Genomic DNA, 26,635 nt, shown 5'->3' on the forward strand with positions numbered 1-26,635 from the left:
GCCAATCACAAAGGCATTAGTTGTGCAAAAATGGATTGGGGGTGGGTGGGGTTTTTATTGGCTGTGGAAATAGGAGCCAAAGAACCACTTGATCCCAATCTCTCATAAAAAAATTAACAGTGCAGTCAGACTGGGAGGGGAAAGTTTCAAATCCCAAACTTTAAATCTATCAGTGTTTTATGCAACTTGAAGACAGGAATGCATAAGGCAAGATGTGCTAAAATCTCTTATTACTCCATAGTCATGTTCTGCCTGTAGTCTCCTCTCAGTCGCTCCTGTGAGCTGTCTTTTTGAAACAAATCATTGAAAATAGACTTTATAGATTAGCACAGGGTTGATGGTATTTTTTTTCCTGTCATCTAAGCATGTTTGTTATCAGAAGCTTCTTCCAATGTTTGATTTCACACAGGTGGAAAGTCAAACACGTGAAAGTGAGAAACTCCTGTATGTGGGTTATCAAACTTCATTTGGCTTCCTTGAGAGTGTGCACTAATGCAAGTACTACATACACTAAATATCTGCTTTTCATGTGGTCTTATTTTATTCTTTAGGTAGAATAGTTGTGAACACAAGTTACTTTGGTTCCATACCCCTACTGGCTAATAATCCCTTCTTTTAATGGAAAGGACTGGTGGAACACTTGTTGCTCTGATGGATTGGCAGTGAGGCTGTATATTTTTGTACCAGCTCAACCATTTCACCCTTCACTCTGCTCCTGGATGGGATTCTGTTGGGTCTGTCCATCTGGAGCCTGGCTGATGGTCATCCCAGACCTGGCAGGGTACACGTGAGAGGTGATGGTCTGTGCTCTGAAAAGCGCTGCCTAAACTTTGTTTTGTCCATGAAGCTTCAAGTGTGGAGCTGTTAGAACCCCAGCCCACTCAGAGCTAATGCTTGCAGAATGCATGACCAAGGAATTAAACTGGGTGGAGTCACTCCAAAATTTGGATTTGGGGCCTGTCTTGTCCTAATGCAGCAGCTTTGGGTGTTTGCTTGGAAGTGCTCCCAGCATGGATGATGCTCTCCTGACCTGATTTGACTTTTCTTTCTTGATGTTTGGGTGCTGTGCCCAAATCTATCTGCAGAGCTCTGCAGTGCAGAACTCCAGTGCATAATGAACCTGGGACAAGTCAGCTCCTGTCAGGAGATGGCACCGGAGATGATCGGAGATGATCGGTTCCTGTGTGCCCTGGGGGAGGGAGGAGGGACAGACAAACAGAATAAACAGTTGTGTTTCTTCCCCAGAACTGTCCTGTGTCCTGAGGCTGCCAGCTGCAGTTTGGAGGCCAGAGGAATAGGGCGGGGTATTTTCTTCCAACCAGATGAATTTGTGCTGTGAAAATGAGGAGTTAGTTCAGTTTCTCTGGGAATAGCATTTAAGGTGTTAAAACGTCCCACCCATCAGTAATGAGGAGCTGTTCAAGAACAAGCAAATACAGAGATGGAGCCTGCAGAGCACACTGCCTTTGCAGCTCTTCTTTCTCCTTGAATAATGAGAGTCTGGGCATGTTTTTTGTTGCATTTATCGTTTGGTTGTGGTGTCTGCCATTTGTGTTACCCTCCCATGGAGAGCTAAACTAGCCAAGCCTTGGGTTTTATTGTCCATCTCAATTACTGTTATGTTATTTCACTTGTGCTTGTTTGTTTCTGCCTGTCAAAAGGTAAAAAAAAAATAAAATAAATAAATAAATACTGTAGCAGAAATAGCTGGAGTATCAGTATTCTCCAATAGGAAGATGTCAGCCTATGATGAGTGCTTTTCACTGAGCTCAGCCTGCTTCTGCTGTCATCTCTTCATGCTGGGTAATGTGATCTTCCAGGAATGTTTATCTTTCATTTCTGCATTTGTAGTGGAGCTGAGCTGGGGGTGCTGGGAATGTGCCTCCAGTGCCCTGTTGTTTGGGCTGAGGCACTGCCCCTGTGCTGCTGAAGGGAACAAATCAGACCAGCAGAGCTGCCATACAGAGCTCCCTCAGCTGAGGGTCCCAATACTGTGAATTCATCCTGTGGACTTTAAGTGTATGTGTTTTGCATTTCTCTGGATTGTGATGGATATTATTCTAATAACTTCACAAAATGTCCTTCCTCTTTCCATGGGTTTGATGCCTTCTGTCTGCATACTTGGCTAGCAGCTGTCTTGTATTTCTTTTATGTTTTGGGGCAACCTGGATGGGGCTTTACTCTGAGAAAATGAGCTTTGCTGGCCAGTGTCGTGTGTGGATACCATGGGTGCGCATCTGGAAGGAACAGCACTGATGGCAGTTCCTCTGGTGACCAGCAGCCCACTTCCATCTCAGTGCCAGCAGCTGCTTCCCCATCACCCTTCAGACAGCACCTCATGCCTTCTTCCCAAGGACTGATCCCACCAGTGATTAGTGTGGTTCAGTCTCTTCTCTACAGCATTTTTGGCCTTCTCCCAGCACTGGAAGGACACCGAATAGCAGCAGTCCTGTTGAGACCTCCCTACAGTAAAGACTTATAGTGGGAAATGAGTTTTCTAGTTGCTTCTAATGTCTTGAGAGTTATTGGCTGTCTGGCTTTTAACCTGTATTCTTGGATTATTGCTGGCTGTTGTATTTGAATGCATAGCTGAAGTTAAATTGTCGAAAAGGAATCTCTTGTGGCGGGTGTTAATTTGGGCAAGGGCAGTGTGACGCAGTGTGCTGACCCTGTTTGAGACCTGTGCAATACATCAAGGCTCAGATCCTGGCACTGCAGTATTCCTGCCAGGACAGAATTAGCCCTCATTGTGTCAGTGCTGACATCTCTGCTAACCAAGCTTTAATATTATCTAGAAGGATCTCTCCAGAGAAACTTGAGGCAAGCATTTCTTGTTGGCAGTAATTACTCTGCCTCTTCTCATTTGCTGCCACTGAGTGATGGAAGCACTGGCTGAAAGGATATCTGGAGGTCTCTGGCCTGACCTCCTGCTTGAAGTGGGACTGTCTCCAGAATGTGAGTGATCAGCTCAGCCATGGCTTTGTCTCGCCAAGTCTTGAACATGTTGGGGATGGAGCAGGGTATCACACCAGATCAGCTTTTGTTTGCTTTTGCTTGGAAGTTATACCTAGTGAACCACCTTGGACAGTGGGTTATGCATTTACATTGGAATGACCTCATCCTGCAGGTTTGGAAACATTTAAGTGAGCTGTGGGAACTGTCCCAGTAGGGTTAAAGTAATGTGTAATGGATCTGAATCCTTCTGTCTTTTCCGTGCTAACATGGGAAACATGAGCAGACCCTCGTGCTGTTTCTGCAGGCAAAGGCAGGGATCCTGTTAGGTGGATTTCCTGTGTTTGCATGGGGAATTGCAGGTGAAACAGTGCTTGTAGGGCATGTCCTGTTCTGCAATGAGCTCATGGGTGTTTTCCCATTGCAATTATGTTTGTCAGGGGGCTCAGAATGAACACCCCTAAGCATCCTTCGCCCCAAGGCTGAGTGTGGGATTGATGCTGCCCAGACTGAGGCCACACATGCACAAGGCACACAATTGCCTTTTATCCACCCTCCTCAGCCCCTTGCTATGGGAGGGGGAGAGTTTTTCCCCAGAGTCTGCTGCATGTATTTCATACAAACTCCCATGAGATGAGTGTGTGCACATCTGAGTTACCCATCGTGGTCCTGCTTGTTAAAGGGAGCAGAGCAGCTCTCTGCAGCTGAGCAGTAAACTTTAAACTTGCCTTCCGACATGGCACGAGCTTCTGGACACAGTGGGTGTCCAGGGATGGCACGTAGTCAGGCCAGACCAGAGGCCTGCTGCTGTGTCTGGGCTGGGCTGGATTTCTTCAGACAGAGCTGTGGATTGCAACACCCCTCGTGCTTGCTCCGGCCAGGAAGCCTTGCTTGGAAGGGAAATGGTGAGATGGAAAGCGCTGCTGAGGAGGTGGAAGCTTCCCTAGCCAAGGCCTCTTTGCTAGACTCAACCCTGGATCCCTGGACTCTGCATCCCCTCATGCAACAGGAATTATGTGAATGCTGAAAAGCACTGAAAAGGAGAGGTCCTGTCATCTGGTCCTGATCTTGGCATTGCCATTTGCTCTGGAGATTGATTTTGTGTTTCTGTTAGAGTGCAAACCAGTCCTTGTGTAGGATGAATCTGGTGGTGTGGAGTGAGCAGCAGTGTCCTTGGGTGGGTTACAAATTCTCTTGCTAAGGGGCCTTTTGGTATCTTGCACATCTGAACTGCTCCTGCCTTTTGTTTCCATGCCAGAAAGGGCAGCCAAAAGGGCTGGGAGCATGGGCTTCTGCATGCTCTGGTTATTTGAAGATGAGGGTCCTTGCTGAGGAATCACAGAAATGTGGGGATCACTGTTGCCAGCTGCTCTCCATGTGCTCGCTCAGGTCCAAAGTGCAGAGGTCAGGTTTGGGGTTGTATGGCCAGAGGGTCCTGGAGCAGCAGCTGTAAAAGGCTTCAGGGCCATCAGCGACAGGCTGGCGTTGACTGACAGCTCTTTTGTTACCACCAGCTTTTCCATGCACCTCTTATTTCTGCAGAGGTTTGTCCTTGTGTGCTGCAGGGAGAGGAGCTGTAGTGGCATTGCTGCCACAAGCTGAGCTCTGCCCATTCCATGGTTCAGCTGGCTTGGTGTCCCTTGCTGGGAAAATCCTGTGGCTGGTGCTGAATCTCGGTCTTCCCTCATGCTGTTCCTCCTTGTGATGAAGCTTACAGCCAGTGCTTATAGTTTGCTTTGGTTTTTCTGCTGTTGTTTTCCATGTGTCTGCAATAAAATCTCTGGTGAAGAATGTTGATTGGCTTTTCTTTGAGCTGGATGTGGAATCACTACTCAGACATTGTCTCCTCAGAACCCCACAGCTTGTAGTTTTGAGATGTGGTATACCAACATAGATTTATCTGGGAGAGAGGAAGAGATGTGGGGAAGTAGCACTGTAAGAGAGACAGCAGGACCTTGTCCCCAGCAGTCCCAGGACCCTGGGTAGCTCTGCTTGTCAGAACACCTTACACACTCCTGACAGGGATGATGGGCAGAAAGAGCTGCCTACTGCTGTGGTGGGGAGGAAATGTTGAAGGATAATGCTCAGGATGTTAGATACTGCTAGACAGTGCTTCAAGAAGAAAGGTCAGCTTTGAAAGAGGCCATGTGCCTGCTGAATATACCAACTGCTTCTGGGGGTTAGGGGTCCAAACCCCAGAGCCAGAGGTTTTCTGGCTTGTGGGAGTTGAGCCCTTCTTTGATGTGGCAGTGATCCTCATCTGCAGCAGGACACCAGAGAGTTTTTGGCTCAACACACAGACAAGAGAAAGGCTGGAGATGTCCTGCTTGGGCTGGTCCTGGTGTCCAGGGAGAGGGAGGGGTGTCTGTTTGCAGATAATGGTTTTCTCTGCCCCTTTCTCATTGCATCAGCGACGATGGCCAGGGAGAGTGTTTACAAGTGCATCCTTGCTGAGCACTGCTCTGTGCCAGCAGCTCAGTCCTCATAGATGACGTGTTCTCTGAGCCTCTATCATTGCAGCAACTGAAGCTGAGCTGAGCTCACTGTCCTGGTTCTGACCTGGGGTTACCCCTCTGTACCCTCACCTTTGAGGCAGCCCATGATGGGGACCCTGTAACTTAAACAGAGGGTAAATGGGAGGTTGTTCCTGTTTACATCTTAGCTGGTAACATGAAAGCTGAGAGAGATTTTTGGAGCTGGGGAAGAGTAGTTTTTCTTCTGTTGTCGGCTCCCCAGCCATTCGGACCCCTGGGAGAGGGAGCTCTGGTGGCAATGGGGTGCTGAGGTCTCTGCTCCCATGTCCCAGCAGGACAGGGCTTTGGTGGGCAGCTCCTGTGTGCCCAGAAACAGGGAGCTTGGCAAGCTGCAGAGATTCATCAGCTGGGGACATGAGGATGTGTCTGTCCTAGGGCTGGGCCAGAGGTTGTCTGGTGATTTGGGAAGTGACTGAGAGGCAAAGAAGTTCTGCTCTGGTGCTTGTCCTCTTAAGGACTCTGATCATCTCCCTTCAGATCAGGAAAAGCTTCCTTGGCATGGGATGGGGGCAATGTGGTGGAAGGTAAGTGCTTCCCTTGCAGCCGTTGTTTTGCACCCCTTGGGAAGGGTGTGTCCCACATCAGGTGTCTGTAATGTCACCACATGCTCTGTCTTGTCAGCTCTGAGCCTTCTGTTACCCTGCACAGCAGCTCTAGTCAGCACCTGGTATGTGGAGGTGGCTTGTCAGTATTTCTTGGAAGATGTCACATCTCAAACTTGCCCTCCTCATCATGCCAAACTCTGCCCACTTCCCTCTTTTCCCAGGTTTGTGGCTGGAATTGGATTTCTTTGCAGTGGAAGGATGATTCCAGCAGAGCTGGGCAGAGCAGATGTTTCATGGGGTAGTGGGAGTGAACACACTCAAACTGGGTAAAGACAGGACAGGGCTGCAGGGTGTAAACAGAGCACTTTTACAGGAGGCTTCTGTGTTCCATCAAAAGTTCCTGGAAAGGTGAAGGCAGGAGCTGGCTTTCACCACCTCTCACTGAAAGAATAAAAAGCCTTAACATTGTGCAGGTCCAGCCTCCGTAGTGGGGCTGTTCCATGTTCCTCAACTATGTCTGTGTTTAGCCCAAGGCCACTTAGGTAATGTCCTGGTCCTGTGTGAAGGAGGTGTTGGTGCTCACAGCATCACCAGCTCCTGCTGGAGCCTTCCTGGGATAAGGCAGGTGGAGGAGCTGCCATAGCTGGGCTGGGTGGGAGGCAAGGGGTGTAAGGCTCATGGAGCAGAGCCCCTGGGGAGGGACAGGAGGTTTTGTGGACCTGTTGTGCTGCTGCTGCAGGAGAGACCTGGCAGAAGAAGCTCTTGGGTGCTGTTTCATGATGTTCCTTATTCTTGTTTGGATGTGTATTCCCATATCACTGTTGATAACTGGGGAGGTTGTCTGGTCACAGGTGTGGTGCAGGTCTCCTGACGTCTCCACAGTGGGATTTTTGTCCTTTTCCTCTACAGGAGCTTTGTGCTGGCTACAGAGGAGGGAACTCCTCAGGTATTCAAGCTCATCAGTCTGTCTTGAGCTGTTTGTATAGTTGCCTTCACCTCAGTGTTAACATAATCACAGGTGTTCACTCATTTATTTCTCCCAGTGCCACCTTGACTGGTGGTGGCTTGGGGTCAGCAACAGGTAACTTCTCCTTCCCAATGTGATCGGCTCACCAGTTCATCACCCAGAAATTTTTAATTCCTGCTTTGCTGCTCAGCATAGTGAGTTATTTTTAAGCACTTGAAGAAAAAATATTGGAAACCCTTTCAAGTCATTGTTTTGTGAGTTTACCTCTTATCTCTTGAAATGCGTTTGGAACACTTCTGAGATTCACATTATCATACAGATACCTTAAACCCAATGAATATGGCCTGCATTGGGATAGACAATAGATAGACACAACTTCTGTGTCTAAATTTGTATGTGGAGTTTAGTATATGCTAATGGGTCTTCATCTCCTAATAGGATGGATCTTTTCCAAGGCCAAAGAGAATCTGTTGGAGAAACAATCACAGTGCCAGCTCTGACCTGAGCTGGGTCCTGCTCCTTTCTGCTCGTTCCTTAGGAACCTGCTCGTGCTGAGGAAAGCTGTCCTGTGCACAACCAAAACAGGGCCTGTTGATGTTATTCCTGGTCCTTTGAGAAGATGACTTAGTGGTCACATGTGCTGCTATGAGGTCATTAGGAAGTCTCTCAAATACCCAATTTGAGAAGCAATGATGCTATTGCAGAAGTATGCTCCCTCTGCGATGTGAGATGCAAAACTCTCCCAAGTACTTGAGTTTGCAATAGCTATGAGTGGGATCTGTTATTGTGCATATTTGGACTCATTCCAGTAAAAAAAAGAGGCTGTTTTCTGCTTTGCTTTATCCCTCGATTGATTAGTGGATGTGTACTGTGGGATCAAGTTACATCTCAGAGGGCATCCAGCGGAGAGCCTTTTTCTGTGCTGAACTGCTCAAGTGAGTCTGACTGCAAGGTCAGCAGTTTTCTAGCAGTGTTTTGTGCCTCCACAACCATGTCCTTCCCCAGGGAAAGGAGCTCCTCAAATCTGTTTGTGAGTTGAGCCATTGCTCTTCCCAGCACCACAGGGAAATCGGGAGCTTTTTCTAGATCCTTGATGCTGTTTGTGTGATATGCATCTGCATTGATGCTTTATTGATGTCACTCCTGGACTCCCTGCATGTCCAGAGTTTCCTGCTGCCACAATCTGCCCTGTGTCTTGCAAAGGGAATTGTTTGGTCCCAGTTTACCCCAGGGGCCTGTATCCAGCTTGGTTCCCATGTACCATTATGTTCTCAGGGCAGACATCCTTGTTTTGGGAGGAGAGTGCCATGGAAGGGCATTATCAGGATGAGTAACACCCTTCTGGAGCAGGCAGAAAGGGATCTGATGTCTTCCCACATCCACCCTACTGCTGGTCATGTCCCAGCTGTATTTTCCAGTTGGGACTTAGTATGGGCACAGTGTGCTTTGTGTCTGCTTCCTTTTTTCCTTTGGGGTACCCAAAATACTTGTGACTTCTATGGAGGCTTTGCTGGGATTCCTGCTGGAATCTGGTGTAGCTGTGGGGTTCTGCAGGATGGGCTGAATGGCTGCTGTCCCCTCTTCACTCTCCTGCTCTGGAGTCCCTGTGAGTCCTGTGCAATGCTGGCATCACTTCCCAGCCTGGCTCTGCTGTACCAGCCCAGAGCAGTGCTGGCCTGAGAGGAGTCCTGTCCCTGCCAGGTATGTGAGTGAGGCACTGCAGCCCTTTCCTTGCTGAGCAGCTCCCTTGCAGGAGGCAGGTTGGCACCTGCATTTCCCAGCAGGCAGGGCCAGCACATTCCTCCTGCTCTCTGCTCTCGCTGTGCTGCTGTGATTCCTGCTGGGGCTGTATCCCAGTGCCCTCAGAGGTTCCTCTCAAGCCTCAGTGCCCTTCTCACCCATGTGAGTGTGGCCCCATCCTGCTGTGCCCTCCAGGGCTCTCCAGTGGCTGGGGCAGCAGAGCTCACATGGGCTGGGGATAGCAGTGGGTGCTGGGGGTGGAAGGGCTTTGCAGAGCAGGTTTGTAGCCCCTGTGGTGGGTTTGGGTGGTCTCACAGTGTCACAACCTGCTGGCCCTGTGCCCAGCTCAGTCCTGCTTGTCCTGTCACCATGGATGCACATGCTCGTGACGTTCCCCCTGTCACCCTTGGTGATTATCTCCCCTGAAATGCTGCAGCCTGGTTCGGGTTCTTTATTTTCCCTCAGTTCTGTACTTTTAGAGAAAAGGTACTGGATGTGATGTGCTGTTCTCAGACAGCTGCTTTGGTGACCTCCACTGCTGTGGGGCCCTGAGGACAGCACTGGGTGAGCTGTTGTGATGAGCACGCAGAGAGCCCTGGTGTCACAGCTGGACTCTCCTTCTTCCAGGAAAGACTTTGGAAGCAGAAGTCCAAATGTCTGAGAGGTGCCCAGGGTTACAATAATTGTGTTGGCTGGAGTTGCTAATAAGTGCCTAGTTCTGTTGCTTTTTGCCTTTCCTTTGGATGGCACAGGCTGGGGAAGGATAAGGTGAGGATGCTCCTGCTGGACCCTCCTGGCGAGCGCCGGCAGCTGCGTTAAAGCAGAAGGTGCAGGCTGGCTCTGCGGTGCCTGGCCTGCCCCTGGGACTACACGGGCCCTGCTTCCTGAGCAGGAGAGCTGCTTTATGTTGTGGTTTTACTAAATGAATTCAAAGCTTGGCCTTCCTCCAGGCAAAGTCTGGGCCAGGTGCCAGCGGAGCAGCCCCCAGGGAGAGCACTGGAGCAAGGAGGGGCCAACAGCAGGGAAGAGCAGAGGAATCCAAGAAGGCAGATTTGCCTAGAAAACAGCTCTGTTTCCATCTGCTGGGTCAGGAGTTGCTATAGGAACTGGGATGATAGAGGCAGGGCCATCTCCTGGGCCTGTCTGTGTGTGCAGAGGGAGGGAGCAGGGAGGAGTTACTCAAGTTTGAACATATCATGTGTGTGCTGGTGGAAAGTTGCAAGGAATGTCGAAACTACAGCCTGGCTCAACCTGCGGAGCTCCAAAGAGACACAGCAGTTGTTCCCTGTGCTCAGCAGGCCCTGGCAGAGGCAGGTAGGCTCCTTCCAGCTTAACCTGGCTCTCAGCTTGGTGTCTGCTTCTCCCTTCTCCCCCATTTCTGTCCTTGGATAAAGCCTTTGGAGGCTTGCTGGGAGTGCTGGAGGGGCTTTGTGGTGCTGGGGGTGAAGGCAGGGAGAGGGTGGCTCTTTGCACCCCTTCTCCCCTCCTGCAGCCTGGGAGGGCTCACAAATGGTGGGAATTCCCTCATGGATGTGTGCTGGGCACCTCTGGGATGTACAGGGTGTTCTGTGGGCATGAAGTGCTGTGGCTGGGGTTTCTGGGGCTCTCGGGGAGCCTGTGCAGTGTTTGAGCTCTGAGGTGCTGCTGAGATGTGCCAGGGCTGAGGCTGGCACAGATGTGCACAAACCAGAGCTGGCAGTGGGTTCTTGTGCACAGTGGGACACTGAGGAATGTGCTCCTGTCCCCTGAGCCCCAGCAGCTCCTGCCCCACACAGGTCTGTGGGGAGCATTGCTGTGCTCACTCACCTCCTGAGAGGTAGAGCCTGTCCCCTCCTGAAGCACCTACTGCAATTTTGGTTACTGTTCAACTTTCTCAGGCTCCCCTTTACCTTGAAACACGGGATTGAGTATGCAGGAAGGTGCTCCTGAGAATCCTCATTGTTAGGTATAACCATGTGGCTCTCCAGTAGCAGCCCCTCCAGATAAAATCTTCTTAATTTCCTCAGTAAACCCATTTTTTCAGGTGCTGAGAACTTTCCAAAATAGCTGTGTTTCCAACAAGAGCATTCCAGGGTGGCTCACTGCTCCGCAGGTATTTCTTTAATAGGTTTAGCTGAAATTTCATCTGCTTTTTTTGTGTCACAGAGGATAATCTCTTAAAAAAAAAAAAAAAAAAAAGGTGGGTAGTGTTGTTTCTCTTTTTGAGAAGCTGCACAATAAGCTGCTGAAAACTGAAATGTGATCTCTGTCCACAGAGGCAGAGCTTGCCAAACTGGCTGGGATCACAGCCCACCTACTCAGGCACCCATCTTATCAGAGGCACAGGAAAGCCCCAGAGCCCGAGTGCAGGCAGCTGTGGAATAACCTGCCCCTGCAGGAGATAACTTTCTGAGCACATTAGTTACTGGTTTGCTTATGCCTGGCTAGAGGAAAATTTATCTCCAGTGTGCTCTCTTTCACTCTGTTAATGGAATCGCAGATGTTCTTATTATGGAGATCTACTTCCAATATTTTATTGAATTACTCCCACATTGCTCTGTGGCAATATGTCCCAGAGGCTCAATGCACATGGTATGCTGTGGAATTTCATTTCCTCAGTTTTAATTTGTTGTTTTTTAATTTCAGTTCATTTTCAATATGGAAAAGAGGTAAATGGGATTTTTTTTTTGTTTAGGCGTCATTGTTTTATGTGTTTCTTTTTTCCCTTCTCATCTCTCCTGTTTCTCTTGCCTTTGCCTCAAACAATACCATGATTTTCCTGCTGCTACCTGCCTTATGTGTAATTGCTAAATCTTATTACATCTCTGTGGGCTTCTATTTTTGTTGTCTCAAGAAAATTAAATCAGAATTGGTCACTTTGCCTTGCCCAAGCTATGAAATGCTGCTTGAGTTTTTTTCTGTGTTCTTGGCTTTTCCTTTGTTTATAAGCAGAACATTTGCTCTGATTGCTTGAAACACATTGTGGTAAGCAAAGATCTCCTCTGAGCTGTCTCTAGTCATGGTAGGTATTTTGCTGGAATGTTGAATTAATGGCAACTTCATGTCTGTTCCATGGGAAGTTAAATTTAATCTTGCAGAGCTGTACTCGTGAATAGTAAACCCAGTGGAACATGGTTGGACCTGCCTGGAAATCCTCGCTGGAGTCTCCAGGCTTGGTGCTGTGTTTCAGGTGGTGTGTGAGTGTTGCCACTCACTGCTCCCATCTCTGCCAGGCACTTCATAAATTAAACTTTAAAACCACTTTGGGTCGTAAACAAAGTTTGCTCCAGCCAAATGCAACAGCTGTGTGTACCCAGGCTTGGCTGCCTTGGCTAGAGGTTGTGCTCAGCCTCTGGAGGAATGGTACCCACTGAGGTCACAGCCTGTTCTGTATCCCCTGGCTCCTGGGGTGCTCTGGGAGGGCTGCAGCACTTCCCAATCACTGCAGTTTGGTGTATGGAGTTATTGCAATCTGTGGAATGCAGTGAAGGATGATAAGTTATGCTTCTTTCTGATATTGGAAAAGCTTCTTCAAGTCTGGTATCTTCCTTTGGCTGTAGGGCATGGCTTTTCATGTTTATTAACATTTTTTTGGTACCACTGGAGCAGAGCCCATAGTGCTCCTCAAGCTAAGGGCAGGGGCTCTTTGCCAGCTGCAGGTGCTCTGAGTTTTATTTTTACAAATATGAAGAGAAATTGCAAAACTCATAAAATGTAGCTTTTAATAATATTAGCATTTGTGGTGGTTTGAGGGATACTAGATGGGCAGCTCAATTAGTAGATGTTCCAAAATACTGTTTCTGGTTTAATTTTCACTGAACTGTCTCTTGAGTTTGTCTTCCAAGCTTGCAAAAATCTGCAGTTCTCAGGTACTACATGCAGCTCTATGCAAGGGTTTGCTTCTCTTCTGGTTTTGCAAAAAGTTTGCCCTGGTAATCATGTTTTAGCTTTTAAATAGGCTCAACTATGAGCAATTTTCAAAACAAAGGTTGTAGATAAGGACCTGTTGCTGTAAAGTCGGTATTTTTGAAGGTAGGCAGTTGATAAGGAAAGCTAAAGATAACTGGAAAAGCACAGCAAATATATGATGGGGCAATGAGAAATATTTTAATGTCTGTAAAACAAAATGAGTTTCATCAGCGGTGCTTATGTTGTTGGGAAAGGTTAAACCCCACTGACTGCTGATAACAATGCAGAGAAGTAAAACATTTCTTTCCCATGTTTGTGGAGAAGCTGGATGATATTCTCTTGGAATACCTCCCCTTGCACTGGTAACCAGGGAGGGTGTTAAACCCAAGATAACATTTCAAAGTCTTTTGAAACTTGAGCAACAATGGGACCTGTTTGTTTAAAACAAATTGGCAAAGCAGCTTTCTGATTCCTGCCTGCCAATTTGTAATAAATCTGGGAAGACCAAAGGAGTTCCAGGAGTTTGGGAAAACATAAATGCTGTAGGCAGTATTTTAAAATGGAGAAGGGAGCAGGTAACCAGCAGGCAATGCAGACCAACCTCTGTCACATTAAAGAAGGAACATGCTCAGTGGTCCCTGTGCTCTGATGAAAAGCAGATCATGTCCCAAAAATTTGCAAATTGTGGGTTTAATGAGATTCCTGCACTGGTTGCCAGGAGTAGCTGCATTCACATCATATACCTGGATCCAGAGGGATGCAACCCTGCTGTCAACCAAAGGCTGCTGCTCCCAGAAGAGGTTTTGCTTTGTTGGATCCCCTGGGCAGGGAGTGATCTCTGGCATGTCCTTCATGCTTTCCTGCACACCCTCAGCACTGCTGGTGGGCTCTGAGCTGAGAAACACCCACCTGAGCAGCTGTGGTGGGCTCATCCCTCCAGAGCTGCTCCCAGCCCCTGCCCTGTGCCAGGCTGGCAGAGTCTCAGTCTCCCTGTCGCTGCTCAGCACCGTGTTGAACAAGCTGATTTAGAAAGTGCCACCCGACACCCCTCCAAAATAGTTACCAGTGGGAATGTGATCCCTGCACTCTGTAAGCAGAGGGTGTGCTCCTGCCACCTCTGACATCAGTGTGGGACAAACTCAGTTATTCCCCTGTGAACAAGGCAGTGGGAGTCATGGCAAAACCTGACTAGAGCTGTCTCACTGCCTGGAGGGAGCCTCTGTCTCACCAGGGAGAAACTTGGGAGAAAATACTGAGTAAATTAATACTGAATCTTCCCTGAGCAGGCTGATGGAGTCAGGGTGGCTTGGTTGGGACTCTGGAATACCCAAGAGCAGATTTTCAAGGAGATGCATAGCAAGAGGATTGACAGTGGCTGTCAGATGAGATTGCAGGATTTTTCTGCCTTGGGATAAAGAAGGATAAAGTTTTCCTTCTTCAGACAGCTGAGCAGTGGGAGAGGTTGTCCAGAGAGGTGGGGAGAGCCTCCATCCTTGGGGGCTTTTAAGGCACAGCTGGACAAAGCCCGGCTCAGGCTGCTCTGAAATTGGTGCTAACCCTGCTTGGAGTAGGAGGTGGGATTAGATGCTCTCCTGGGGATCTCCTCCAGCCCAAATAATTCTGCAACTCAGCAACCTGATCTCCTTGTGAGTGCAAGTTTGAGCACAGTTAAGTAAAAGGTTATGGTGGAGCCCCCTGAGAACAGGGAGGGAGGAAGGTGGTTTAGATTGAGTGCTCTTAATACCCCATCTGTCATCTCTGTGGTTAACATGTCGTGGGGATGGTTGCTATGTGAGACTTTGCAGTGGAAGATTGTAGCTCTTGAGAGAACTATTGCTGACTTTTAGTTGATGTATTTTAAGGATTAAAAAAAAATAAAAAGCTGGAGACAGATGCCAGTGTTTAGGAACAGTGAAAATGTCAGTGTGCTGAGTGCTCTTTGGGCCTGTCAGGGTCAGAAGGAAGCTCTGGAAAGGGACAGTAAGGGACACTGGGCAGGGAGAAGGGTGGTACTTGGAACTGCTGGTTTGTGAACAATCTTGTTTTCCTGCCACTTCTGTCCTACAGAAACAGTGGCACTGGAGCCTGGAGTTGAGAACTGGAGCCTCTGCAGTTGAGGGGATGTGTATTTTGGAGGGTGTAGGAGGCTCCCCTGCCCCTGCTGCTGGGTAAGGGGTTCTTAGGGAATGACCATGTCCTAGGCAGGGCCCTGGCAGGTCTGGCTGGGTTGTGGGAAGTGTTTCCAGGTTCCTTGATGAGCACAGAGTTCCCATGCCCTGGGTTGGTGGGGAAGCTTTGGTTTTGGTTTAGCTGAGCTAAAACTCGCTATTGTGGTGCAGTGAATTTGCATTTCCTTATCTTTGGCTTTGTCTTTCTAATGGTTTCTAATTTTGGCCTTGTTACTTGGATGGATTAAATTACATTTAATGCATGTTCATTTATCCCCGGGTCTGGTTTTGTGACAGAAGTGCTCTGGGTAGTTTCACAAACTGAAGACACCCCACTCCTGTAGGACTGGCTGGCAGGCAGTGGGAAAAGGCTGGGGGATTTATTGTGCAGAAACACCAGCATCTCTCTGGGCTGTAGGTGAGGCACTGCCTCATGTTTGAGTCCATGGGCTGAAGCTCCTCCCAGTGTTAAATGCTATGGTGTGGGTGACTGCAATGCTGTTTTTTCTCCTAAAATCTAGCAGGAGTGAAGTGTCACTTTCTTCATAACCCCATTAAGATGTTTGGCTACAACATGGAAAACAAGGCTCAAATCCTCCTCAGCCCCAGGGCAGGCCTATCCCCCACCTCTCAGGAGAGTGACCACAAAGTACGCCCAGACCTTGATGTTCCCATTCTTCTGCCACTGCCTCAAACTCTGCTCTGTGGTGTCCCTGTTTCCCCCCAAGTGCCACTCCTGAATGTTGTCCTTTCAGTCCCACATTCACATCTCCTGTGACAGGTCTAATGCTACCTCAAAGATGATGCTGGAGCCTATTCCTGTCTCAATTTCATTGTTCCTGTGACTTACTTCTCTTGAAGTATCTTGATTAACCCAAGATTAACCTTTCATCTAAAATCTGTTTGCTTTCATCTGTCCAGCTTTGTTGCTGCTCTGGACATCACTTAGTGGTGTCACTCTCTCTGCCCAATGTCCCCCACCGTGTTCCTAACATTGCAATGAGTTTTTCCTCTTTCTGACCATCCCTGTTGGTCCAAAATCCCAAATCTCCTGTTGCAGCCTTGCACTTCATGCCAGGATCTTGCTGGCCCTGCCCAGCTCTCCTGTTACTCTGGCACAATGATTTTTGGTGTCACTGTTTGTGCTTGCTTGTCCCGGTGCCATTGACATGTCATGTAGAGGTCTCTCCATTGCTGCCTGGTTGATTGAATCCAGGGGGAGAGACACCACACTCTGAGTTCACCTGAGGGAAAATTTGTTGTTTTATTTTCACAGGGCTCCTGCACAAGCAGCATGGCTTGGTCCATCCTTTAGCCTCCAGCAGCTCTGCTGGAGTGGGTGGCCATGTTCTCTGGCCAGCAGCCCCACTCTGTTTTTTCAGTCTTGTGCCAGTATTTGAATTGTAAACTAAGCAGAACATTTTTAAAAGATTCTTTCTGCTAAGCGTTTTCATCACTGAATTCTGTTTGGTCCAAGCTAGAGCTGTGTGTGCTCCAGGGGAAGACTGCTGGGGCTGGGGTCTCTCAGATTAACTCTGAGGCTAAGAGAAATGCTTTACCACTGTTTCTGGAGCCAGAAAAATGGAAATCATGCTTCCCAACCTCTTATTTCTTCCAGCATCAGATATTGCCCCAATTATTAGCTTTGCTTCTTCCTCATTGCATTCCTTTAAGAATGCTAGGAGATGGCATCCAGTCCTCCTGATTGTTCCTGGACCTCTTCTGAGGATGCTTTGATCCAGGATAGCTCCTCCAGTTGTACACAGAGCTCTGTGTGTGATACATTCTGTGCCTTGCCCATGACCATGAAGTTTCTTGGCATGGCTCTGGGCATCTGGAATGGGATTCCTGCAGCAAACCCTCAGGTCCCACTCCAGGGTAATGATCTGCAAAGGAACCAGTTAAAACAAATGCCTGTTTCAGTTGGGATCTAGAGAGGCTTGCAAACATGCCAGACCTCCGTAATGGATCTCTGGAGGGAGAACAGTGCCTGGAGGAGCTCCAAGTCCCACCTTCCTCATGCACATCACTGAGGAACAGCTCCCTCCTGCGCTTGCTGAGCCTTTGCTGTGCCAGGGACAGCTGGGTTCCAGCCAGCTCTCTGTGCAGGCACGGACTGGCTTTTCAGGCATGCTATCTGCTGGCTTTATTGGGGAGAAGTGCCCTCTTTTGCATTTCTCGGTGAGTTTTTCAACAAGTAGATTTTTTTTTTCCACTCTACCAATGATTGTAACAGGATTTTATTCTCCTACAGCCAGCTGTTAGCAATTAGCAACTTGATCCAGTCGGGCCTGGGAACAGAGTTTAACACTTTCTTGCCTCTCAGAGGATGTTGCTAATCCTGTTTTTGCTGGTTTCAGGCCTGTGCTGTAGTTTTGGCACTTGGTGTGTGTGTGTGGGCAGGGTGGGAAGATAGGCATGAGTACAGCAAAGGACTCTAATGCAGCTGGAAGAAAAGTATTGAGCCATTTACATAGAAAAAGTCCTTAGTAAGATGATTCCCAAGCAGTTTGTACAGAGGGTTGTATTTAGTAGTAAATCCATTGTGTCCCAGCTCTGGGAATTGTGCAATTTGGGAATCCAATCCAATCTCCTCCTCAGCACCAATCAACATCAGTAGTTGTTCAAACAGTGATTTCTGCACATGGAGCTCCTGAGTGGGGCTGAACCTCGTTCAAAATGTTTTACCCTCTGAAGGCGTGAAAACCACTTGTGCTGACTTTGCTAAGAACAGCAGCTGCTGTGGAGCACTAAAAGCTGAGAGATGGCATTGTTTGCTCCCTCTGTGCATCTCCTCTCCCAGGACTCACTGACAGACACTTTGGCTATCCAGGACTGGGAACCAAATGTGGTGGTAGAAACAACCCAGCAGAACCTGAACCAGCTGCTGAGCTCCCTGTGCAGGACTGAACTGCTGGAAATAGCTCACCACTGCTATGTACGAAGGTGGGACTTCATGTTACCAAACTGGGAGTCCCAGGACTAGTCCAGACCAGCCTTTTCCTCTGTCAACAGTGGAGACACTTCCAGAGAGGATTCATCCTGCTTGTCTTGGATACTCTTTAGGCAAGGGCCCAATTCAAAGCCGGCTTTTGTCAGCACAGAGCTGCTCAGAGGTGAGCTCTAGATCAGCTCTGGAGCTTTCCTTTCCTTTCCTATCCTGGAGGCCAAACTGGCCTCTATGGCCACATCTTCGAGTTCTGGTTTGCACTTCCCCCAAGCCAGGGTATTTTTGTGGGCCTGCAGAGGTCCATGTGCCCATCAAGTCCTGAGAAACCCTTGGTTCTACACCTACACCTGTGTCTCCTAGTCTGTACTTTTCTCCAGTGCTGGTTGCTGGCTTGGTGGCAGGACCTTAAATGGTTCTTGGGCATTTGTGTGACTTTCCTTATCCCCATACCTCATTCCTTCTTTCCTCCTGATATTTTACATTCTTATCACCATGTTCAGGTGGTTAAATGATGTGACTGGCTCTGTAGCAGTACAAAAGGTGTCATTTCAGAACATGGCCTGATACTTGCATAAAACAAATGGGCACTTAAGTGATGGTGCTTGTTGAGATGAGCTAATGGTGCTGTTTGTGGTGCATTTATTCAGTTGCTGTGACATCGGTGGCTGTTGTCATTTTGAGAGGATAGGGGGCACAGCACAAGTACTCTGTTGTCAAGGGAGAGTCCTTATGTTGAGTCTCAAGGTGAGCCCCTCACCAGCTCCTGCCATCCCAGCTGGGCTGTGAGTGCTGTGCTGATGGCAGAGGATGGATGATGCCCAGCTCTTGATCCTTCTTTGCTGGGCTTTTGAACCAAATGGGAAATGGAGGCATTTGAACATCTACTGGTGTCTGGGGCTGCTCATTTCTTCTTGTTCCAGCAGTGGGGCTTGGGCCCTTAGCCTAACCACAATCCCTATTTCAGTCCTTTCCAGGCATTCTTCCCCTTATTCCTGGACAAATTAGAAGTCCCTGTGTGTTTGGTGGAGCCAGCCTGAGTCTTGAAGCTCACCCAGTTTGCCAGGCTCAGGAGGGAAGATGAGGGGGTGCAGTCTGTGTGGGATGTCACTGATCATTTGAGGACTCCTTGTTGGGAGCTTTTAAACTTGCAGCTCAGAAGTCACTGGGACATGTCTCCAAGCTGCTGTTCTCCTTCCAGGCCCTCCTCAACAAGCTGCAGCTCTGGTCAGTGGCTGGTGCAGCTTGGGCACCCACAGGAAGGATCTATCCTGGACTTCACCCATACGGTGCAGCTGATCTGGGTCATGGTCAGAGCACCACCAGACAGGTCTCTGCTGAGCTCCCATCACCTCCTCCAGGAAGGTGGTTCAAGTTCAAGCCTTGATGTTGGTGACAGGTCCCTTTCTCAGGTTCTGTGGCAGGACTGTCTCCCCCAGTGCTGAACTCTCTGCAGTTCCCTTTGCAAGTCCAGCTTTGGGAGCTCCCAGGACACAAATCACCTGCATAAATTAACACCCACCAAGTCTGTCTTCAAACTCTGCCCCAAAACTTCTTTACAAAGTCTCCCTCCAGTCGCGTACTCAAAGTCTCTTCTCTGTGGGAGTTGCAGTCTGCCCTGTGATGGTGGGAATGGATGTGTTTTCAGCAGCAATCACCTCCTTCCATTCCGGGGGGGAAGGATGACCTTGGATGCACAAACAGCTGCAGAGTGCTTGCTCAAAACCTCTTCTGTGGTCGCCAGACCCTCCTGCTGAGATCTGGGCTTGTGCTTTGCTTTTGCAGGCTCACCACAGGGGATGCCACGGGATCACAGCCCCTTCCCAGCCCTGGCCAGGATGCTCGTGTAGGAGCCAGGAGGTGGCTGGAGCAGGGAGGACCTGGTGACTTTAAGGTGGTTTTTGGTTGCCTGGCTGGGCACAGCAAGGCACAGCCACCCAGCATTAGCTCCCGCTCCTGCCTGCGTGTTTGGCTCACTTCCCAAAAAGGCCCTTAGTTGTTTTTCAGGCTCAGAGCCATCTTTTCTGATGGAATCCAGCAGGGACAATGGCCAGTAGCATATCCTTAGGAAAGAGAATAAAAACAGGGCATGCTCCAGTGATTCTAACCCCGATTTAGCTTCTAGGCGTCCAGCAATCTGCAGCTGGGGGATTTCCCAAGCCAAAGGTTTTACCTTTGGATTTAAGGAGCTGTGGAGTATCTGTCTTTTGTGAATATATCCAGTTTCTTGGGTTTCCATGGCAGCTCAGGGCTGTGACTTGTACAGTGTGATTATGTTGGGTGGAAAAAGAGAGCCTTTTGTTACCAATCTCTGTGTTAATGGCATCTGATGCTCCTGCATGCATGCGTGCACTGGCACAGTGATGGGCCCTTTTATAGCCTCTCCTCCTCCACTAACAAATCCCAACCTTCAGTGGTGCCTTTTTACTAAAACTACGAGCATTCTTAAGCAAACACCTTCTGGTCCTGGCAACTTTGCATTTATTGATTTGCTCTGTTTTCTTTTCTCCTGGCATTCCATTGTGAGACAGAGCCTCTGACCTCCCTTCTGTAAAATTATCCTTCAGGATGGGAGCCTCCCAAGGCTCTTTGTAGTGAATGTGGACACAAAGAATTCACAGAACTGCTGATCTGACCTTCTGTTCCTTTAGGCGTTAGCTTGGCTTTTCAATGAAATTGCCAGTGTTTAGGCCTTTGCTATTTTCCTTGTTTCCAAACAGGAAATGAAATGTGCTCACCCCTGTGAGTGCACATGCACTTATGACAGCAGTGTGGATGTGCAATGAGAGATTATTTTCACCCTGTTTTGGACCTTTATTTTAAAGTTGTGTGGCAGGTTCCACGGTGCACACTTGGCTACTTGGTGCCAAGATTTAGGTGGAAAAAGCCTGCTTGGGGGGCCTGGTTGGACTGCCCAGGTTATTTGTTGCTGCAGTTTCACTGCTTGGTAATCTAGTAAGGAAAGGGAAGTATTGATGAGGGAGAGATTTCTTTGCACTGGACTTGTTTCAGAGCAAGAGGGTATATCCATCCACCCAGGAGTCATGGCAGCTGAGGGCCTGAAAGATGGATTGCACTGGTAGCTTTAGGGGTGCTGTGATCACTGGTTCTTCACTAAGCCTCTGATCTGGTGATGAGCAGAGCAGGGCTGAGGTCAAAGACACTGTTGAAGGCAGGGAAGATTGCCCAGCCCATCACGAGGCAATGACACACAGCAACCCTGCAGCACAGAAGTCCTGTCTCTGGAGGACTCATCCTCTCTCTTTGCTTTGTCTTTCAGAGATGTAGATGGCAGCTGCTGCCTTTGAAGGACTCGTCTGACCCTGTGCAGCACCTCCAGTTGCTACCATGATCTTCTGCATGCTGCTGCTGGCCTCCCTGCCTGAGCCCTCTGGCACCGAAGTCAACCCTGGTAGGGAGCTGCCAGGCTGGGAGAGGACCCATGTCCCACCTTCTGTGTGCTCCTCCTCAGCCTTTCTCTGCCTTTCTCTGTGGGGATTGAGTGTGAAGGTTGTAGCTCCTGAATGTCCTCTGGACTGAAATACTCCTGCACAGCTGTGCTGGAGTGGCACACTGCTCTGCCAGTCCCAGGAAGGCACATGGACATCCTCCTTTCTCTGCCCACTCAGGCCTGTCTTGAGCTCTGAACATCCCTCCATGGCTTTGACTGTGTGGCCTGCAGGACAAACCCTGCTCCAGGCTGGCTCAGAGGTTCTGTGCTCACTGTAAAACAAATTACCAGTTAGCAAAGCTTCAGCCACTGCTCTCCAGCCAGCAAGGGGCATTCTGGAGAGGGAAGTGTGGAAGGACAGATAGAAAACCTTACCTGGCACAAAGATAGGGTAGAGATGTGAACCTGTGAGTCCCTGTGGAGGACAGGACCCCTTATCCTACAGCATTTGGCAGGATACAGTCATGATGGAGATGAATAAGATAATGGTCTGCAATGTGTTGCAAAAATTCCGGCAATGAGGTGTTTTGAGCTGGAGACAGTCTGAAATAAATGAGTTTAATTCTTTTCCAGCTTGGCTGAAGGTGTGGTGAGGCAGCAGTGCTACCCTGAGGGCCTGTGCTGGCTCTGCTGGGGCTGGCTCTGTTTGTTTGGAGCCCTTTGTGGCTGGCTCTGACCCTGCTCTGGCCTGTGGATATTTACAGAGGTTTGAGGTTGTGCTGCAACCAGCCAGAAGTGAAGTGAGGGTTGTGGGGGAGCTCAGCAGCATTCCTGTGATCCCTGTTGCACAGCATTCCCTGCACGGTGCACCCCACCACACACCCAGTGTGGAACTGGGGCTCCCATCTGCTTCTGGTGGTCAAACCTCACAGACTGGAGGGATGGCAGCTGCAGGGTCAGTCCCAGGCAGATTCCTTCTGATGGTGCTTGGTGCAGGAATAGCTCTTTCACACCATCTCCAGGGAGATGGATGGACTCTGAGCACAGGTCTGTGGTCCCACCTCCTGCAGGAATCTCTTCCATCAAAAAATGACCCTTCACATTTCTCAGCTCTGCCTGTGACATCTTCAGGCAGCTTTGCTTCCTCAGCTCCCCCAGCTGCTCTGGTACCTCTGCCCAGGGCTGGCCCTGCTCTTCCCAGGCAGATTCCAGCACCATGGCCCAGCTGGTGCTCTTGGCTGTGATGCCACAGGCTCTAAGGATTATCCTGACCTCCTGACCTGCTCCAGGAGCAGCCTGAAGCATGTCCTGCATTGCCTTATAACCCACAGGGGCTGGTTTGGGGGTGTTTTCAGACCTGTGCAGCAGGGTCCTGGTGAGTCCTCCTGTCTTGCATCAGTTGTTTGACCTCACTGGCAGATGGGCTGGGCCACCTCTCTGAGCCTCTGAGTGCACAGTAAAGGGTCAGCAGTCCTAAACAGAACCCAAGGATGGTTTTGCTCAGGATAGGTGAGGGCTCATGCTGCTGGTTTTTGTGGCTGTCCACAGAGGCATCCCTCAATGCCAAGGACACTCTGGGTTCTGCTGCCAGCCCTGGGCTCGTGAACAAATGGGTTTTGTTCAGTTTTGCAGGAAATCTCAGTCCCCGAGGGTCCTTCCCAGCTAGCTCTCCATCTGGCATTGCTGGCCAGTGTGTGCTGACTTTTAAACAAGGTGTGACCACACAGGGCTCATGCTGCAGGAGCACAAAAAGCACTTTCTGCTTTCAGATGGTGACCCCACCCTTTTGGAAAACCTCCATGTATTTACCCATAGCTCAGCAACAGATCAGGTTGTGCTGGTCTGTGGTGGGACAGGTGAGAGTGCAGACAGTCAAGGCTGGTTTGGTTCCCCAATAACCTGTGAGTGTGAGAGCAGTGGTTGGAACTCTTGGCTTTCAGCAGGCATAACTGTGCTTGATCCCAGGCAGACACCAGTTTCCTCCCAGGGAATTCAGGCCTCTTGGCAAACCCCAGGCCTGTGAATGCTGTGGGTGATACCAGGGGCCCACCCAGCTCTGTGACTCCTGCAGGATCCCATCCCTCTGACTCTGAAAGGGTCACAGATGGGCTGGCACACAGCACAGCTTTACCCCAGGGATACCCTCAGGTCACTGCAGCTTCCAGAGCCAGGTCTTGGGTATTTATTTGCTTGTGGTGGCTGTGAGTTTGTTCAGCTGGGTTTTTGAACCCATAGGAAACTGCAGCATTGGAGTGTTTAATAGGTTAAGGATTTATATTCTGGTTTGAGCTCTCCTACCTGACCTTTTGATGCCTCCTGCTTCTGGTGTTTTGAGAGACAGTGAGGATATCTATAGTTCAATATAAATGATCTTGGTCATACTTCAGTAATCCCTTTTGTAAAGATGAGGCTGCTGATCTTCTTTATCATCTGTGTTGCCTCCTCTGCCTTTTGCTGAGGGAAGGAAGGAGCAAGAGCTCTATTCCTTACCTGCCTGGCATGTGGCCATGAGCACAGGCAGTGCTGTAATGCTAATTCGAGTTTATTTTATAGGTATTCCCACAGTTTTAAAAAATACTATATATTTTTGAATATTAAATAACCTGGTATCATTAGCAAATGTTGTCACCTCACCAACCATCTCCTTTACCTGATGATTTAGGAGTACTGAGCACATCACACATTCACTGGTACAGTGCCTAACAGCTGCAGGCAAACCCTATTGAAGCACCACCCTGTTTGCAAACATTTCTACATCAGATTTGTCAGGCAGTCATTCAGCCTGAGGTGCTTTATTCTGTGTAATGATAACAGCAAGGTGGTTTTCATCCCTCTGTCTTGTCTTGTAGCTTCTGAACCTGCTGAATGGATTTCATGGAATCCCAGAATCTCCTGAGTTGGAAGGGACCCACAAGGATCCTTGAAGTGCAACTCCTGTTGAGCTGTATCCAGGTTTGGTACAAGGGTGGTAGGAAATCATCTCCAAGGTCCCTTCCAACCCAGCCCATTCTGGGATTTTGGGAAACCAGGAGGACAGAGGGAGAGGCAACCAGACCTGCTCCTGTGGCTGCAGCAGTGTGGCACTGAATACATTCAGATTTAGAGTTTTCCCAAACATCACTAATGTTCCAGGACGTGTTTAAAAACTTCTGTCAGAGAGGACCTCAAGGCCAGCTAGGATTTGTCAGCTACATCTGCAGGGTACTGGTGTGGGGAGCTTTTGGTGATCCATGGTTTGAGCCAGGTGTGTCTGTGCTCCCTGGAGGCACCAAGTTGGAGAGAATTCCCATGCTGGGGAGAAATGCTTGCTCCAGCTGAGGCTGGAAGCAGGAACAGACTGGGATGAGGCAGGGTGGATGGGCAGGGGCTCATGGTCAAATGTGAACTCCAGCCTGCAGTGACAGGACAGAGCAGATGTTTCCATGACTTGTCATTTGTAATACATGTTTAACTCCTCCCTTGTATCTGAACTGGTGAAGGTAATAATTGTTCCCATTTGAGCACAAGTCAAGCATCCAGTTTATTCCAGGGCCAGAAGAATCTTGAACAAAAGCTTCCTTTTTATGTCACATCGTTATTGATGAATAATTTCTCATTGTAAAATGGGCCCATGCAACCAGTAACAATAATATGATTTGGGGATTTCATGCTCTTAGCATGTTTCTTTGTAAAATTTTTGCCTTGCCTGGGCTCTGCTTGATGATACTGTAAGTTTAATGCATTACTAATCATTTTAGGTTATGATAATTATAAAGTATTTAATCCTTTTAAAAAATTCTTTATTTTAGCATTACCATGTTTATTCCCTGGGTGTGACAGCCTTTTAATTAAATTTGGTGATTTTAAAAGAAATGAGTGCTGATCTTTGTTGTTTTCTTACCCATGTTCCCATTTTTAGCAATCTGTCGTTACCCCCTGGGGATGCACGAGGGGACCATCCGGGATGAGGACATCACTGCTTCCAGCCAGTGGTACGACTCCACTGGGCCCCAGTATGCACGGTGGGTCCACCTCTGACAACAAATTCAGGCCTTTGTTCCCCCTAGATTCCCAATATGTGGTTGAGGAAGAAGATCCCCCACCCTTAAAACCTTGTTTGCTGCTTCCATGTTCAACCTGGGCAGTGCTCAGTGAAAGGCCAGGAGGCAATGGCAATGGTCACAGCTGTGATACAGGAAATTCTGGTTAAATATTAAGGAAAAAAATCCTTCTCCATGAGAATGAAGTGGTGGGATGGGGACCCAGAGAGGTGGTGATGTCTCAGTGTTTGGGGGCTTGAGCAACACAGGGCAGCCTTGGAGCTGTGAGCAGGGGGTGGGACTGGAGACTCAGAGGTTGCCTCTGACCCCCATCTTTCAGTCACTCTGTGAATAAATCTCCAAAGGATTTGTGACTTACAGGTCAGCCAGGGACATTGCCCCTGGGATTCTTGTGGAGTGCTTTAAACTAAATCATAGGAAATCCTTTACAAGGATGAACTTTTCAACAGCATCCTATTGAGGAAATGGGCTGTGCTCAGTCTGCCTCAAAAACCTCAGAAATGCAGTTAAGGAATCGTTAAGCAAGCAACTAAATTATTTTCTTCACTGTCAAGGAGGCCTAAAGTCTTTATGATAAACTTTGCTTTTCATTTTTTTTGGTCACTTTATTTCTCTGAAAGCTCTTAACTGATGATTCACAGAAGAGTTGCAAATGTGAGTTTCCTTAGAATTGTTTGTAGTGGTGATATCAAACACTCCTACAGCTTTGGTGCAACTCAGGAATTTCAGGTTAACTATTATACTTACATTTTTATGATGAATTCAGGCAGTTCAAAATCATTAAATTCTCCTAGTGCTCAAATATTATTTTTTCTTAGTCTGTGGTAGAGCAGTGATGCTGTGTGCTGTGTTTTAATAGTGTTTGAACAGGCCTGTGGGTCTGAAAGCTGGGAGATTTTTCCTCTGAGTGTGGCTTATGTCCAGTGCTGCAAACACTTCGGGCATCTCTTGCCATCTGTTACCATCCTCTCTTTGCTGGGGCAGCTGGATGAAGGGTGAAGGCCCAGGGTAAAGGCATGAAGCTGCCCTCATTTGGTTAGAGGTCACAGTTGTCCCATGCAGATGTCTGTCCCTGTCACTTCAGTCACCTTTCCTGTCTGTTTTAGAGCTTCTTTTACTTGTTATTCCAGTGTAGGAAAGTCTTGCACAAACAGCTGACTACCCAGAGATTAAAATCTTCTCTGGCCTGAGCCTTGACCTTCAGTGTCTCCTCCTGGGTACCACGATGCCCTGACTGATCCCAGTTGTTTGAAAGCCAAGGGACTTCAAGGACTTGCTGTTGGCTAAGAAATCCCTGTTGCTAAAAAACCCACACATTTTTGGTGTGCAGATTGAATTTTTCACAACTACAGCTCTCAGAATGTTCAGCTTAGGAGCAGAGACCTCTCCACTCTTCTTGTAGTATCCTACACCAGCAGCTCTGCTTACTGCAGGAAATGTGAAATATGCATTGAAATGACCCA

At 48.6% G+C, this 26,635-nt stretch overlaps 1 protein-coding gene across 3 annotated transcripts in view; it reads left to right on the forward strand.

Moving 5' to 3' along the window:
* The window catches only part of LOC117005605 (discoidin domain-containing receptor 2-like), a 57,987-nt gene that overhangs the window by 5,474 nt on the left and 25,878 nt on the right, over positions 1–26,635 (forward strand). For 2 of the 3 annotated variants that reach the window (XM_033077484.1, XM_033077482.1), the window contains exons 2-3: positions 21,022–21,153; positions 25,031–25,133. In XM_033077484.1, the coding sequence (XP_032933375.1) occupies positions 21,090–21,153; positions 25,031–25,133 (167 nt within the window). In that variant the 5' untranslated portion in view covers positions 21,022–21,089. Of the gene's footprint in view, positions 1–9,886; positions 10,053–21,021; positions 21,154–25,030; positions 25,134–26,635 lie in introns of those variants that run through there. The other variant, XM_033077483.2, reaches the window with a different exon arrangement.

The sequence above is a fragment of the Catharus ustulatus genome, chromosome 21 (assembly GCF_009819885.2).
Source record: "Catharus ustulatus isolate bCatUst1 chromosome 21, bCatUst1.pri.v2, whole genome shotgun sequence".
NCBI classification, from domain to species: Eukaryota; Metazoa; Chordata; class Aves; order Passeriformes; family Turdidae; genus Catharus; species Catharus ustulatus.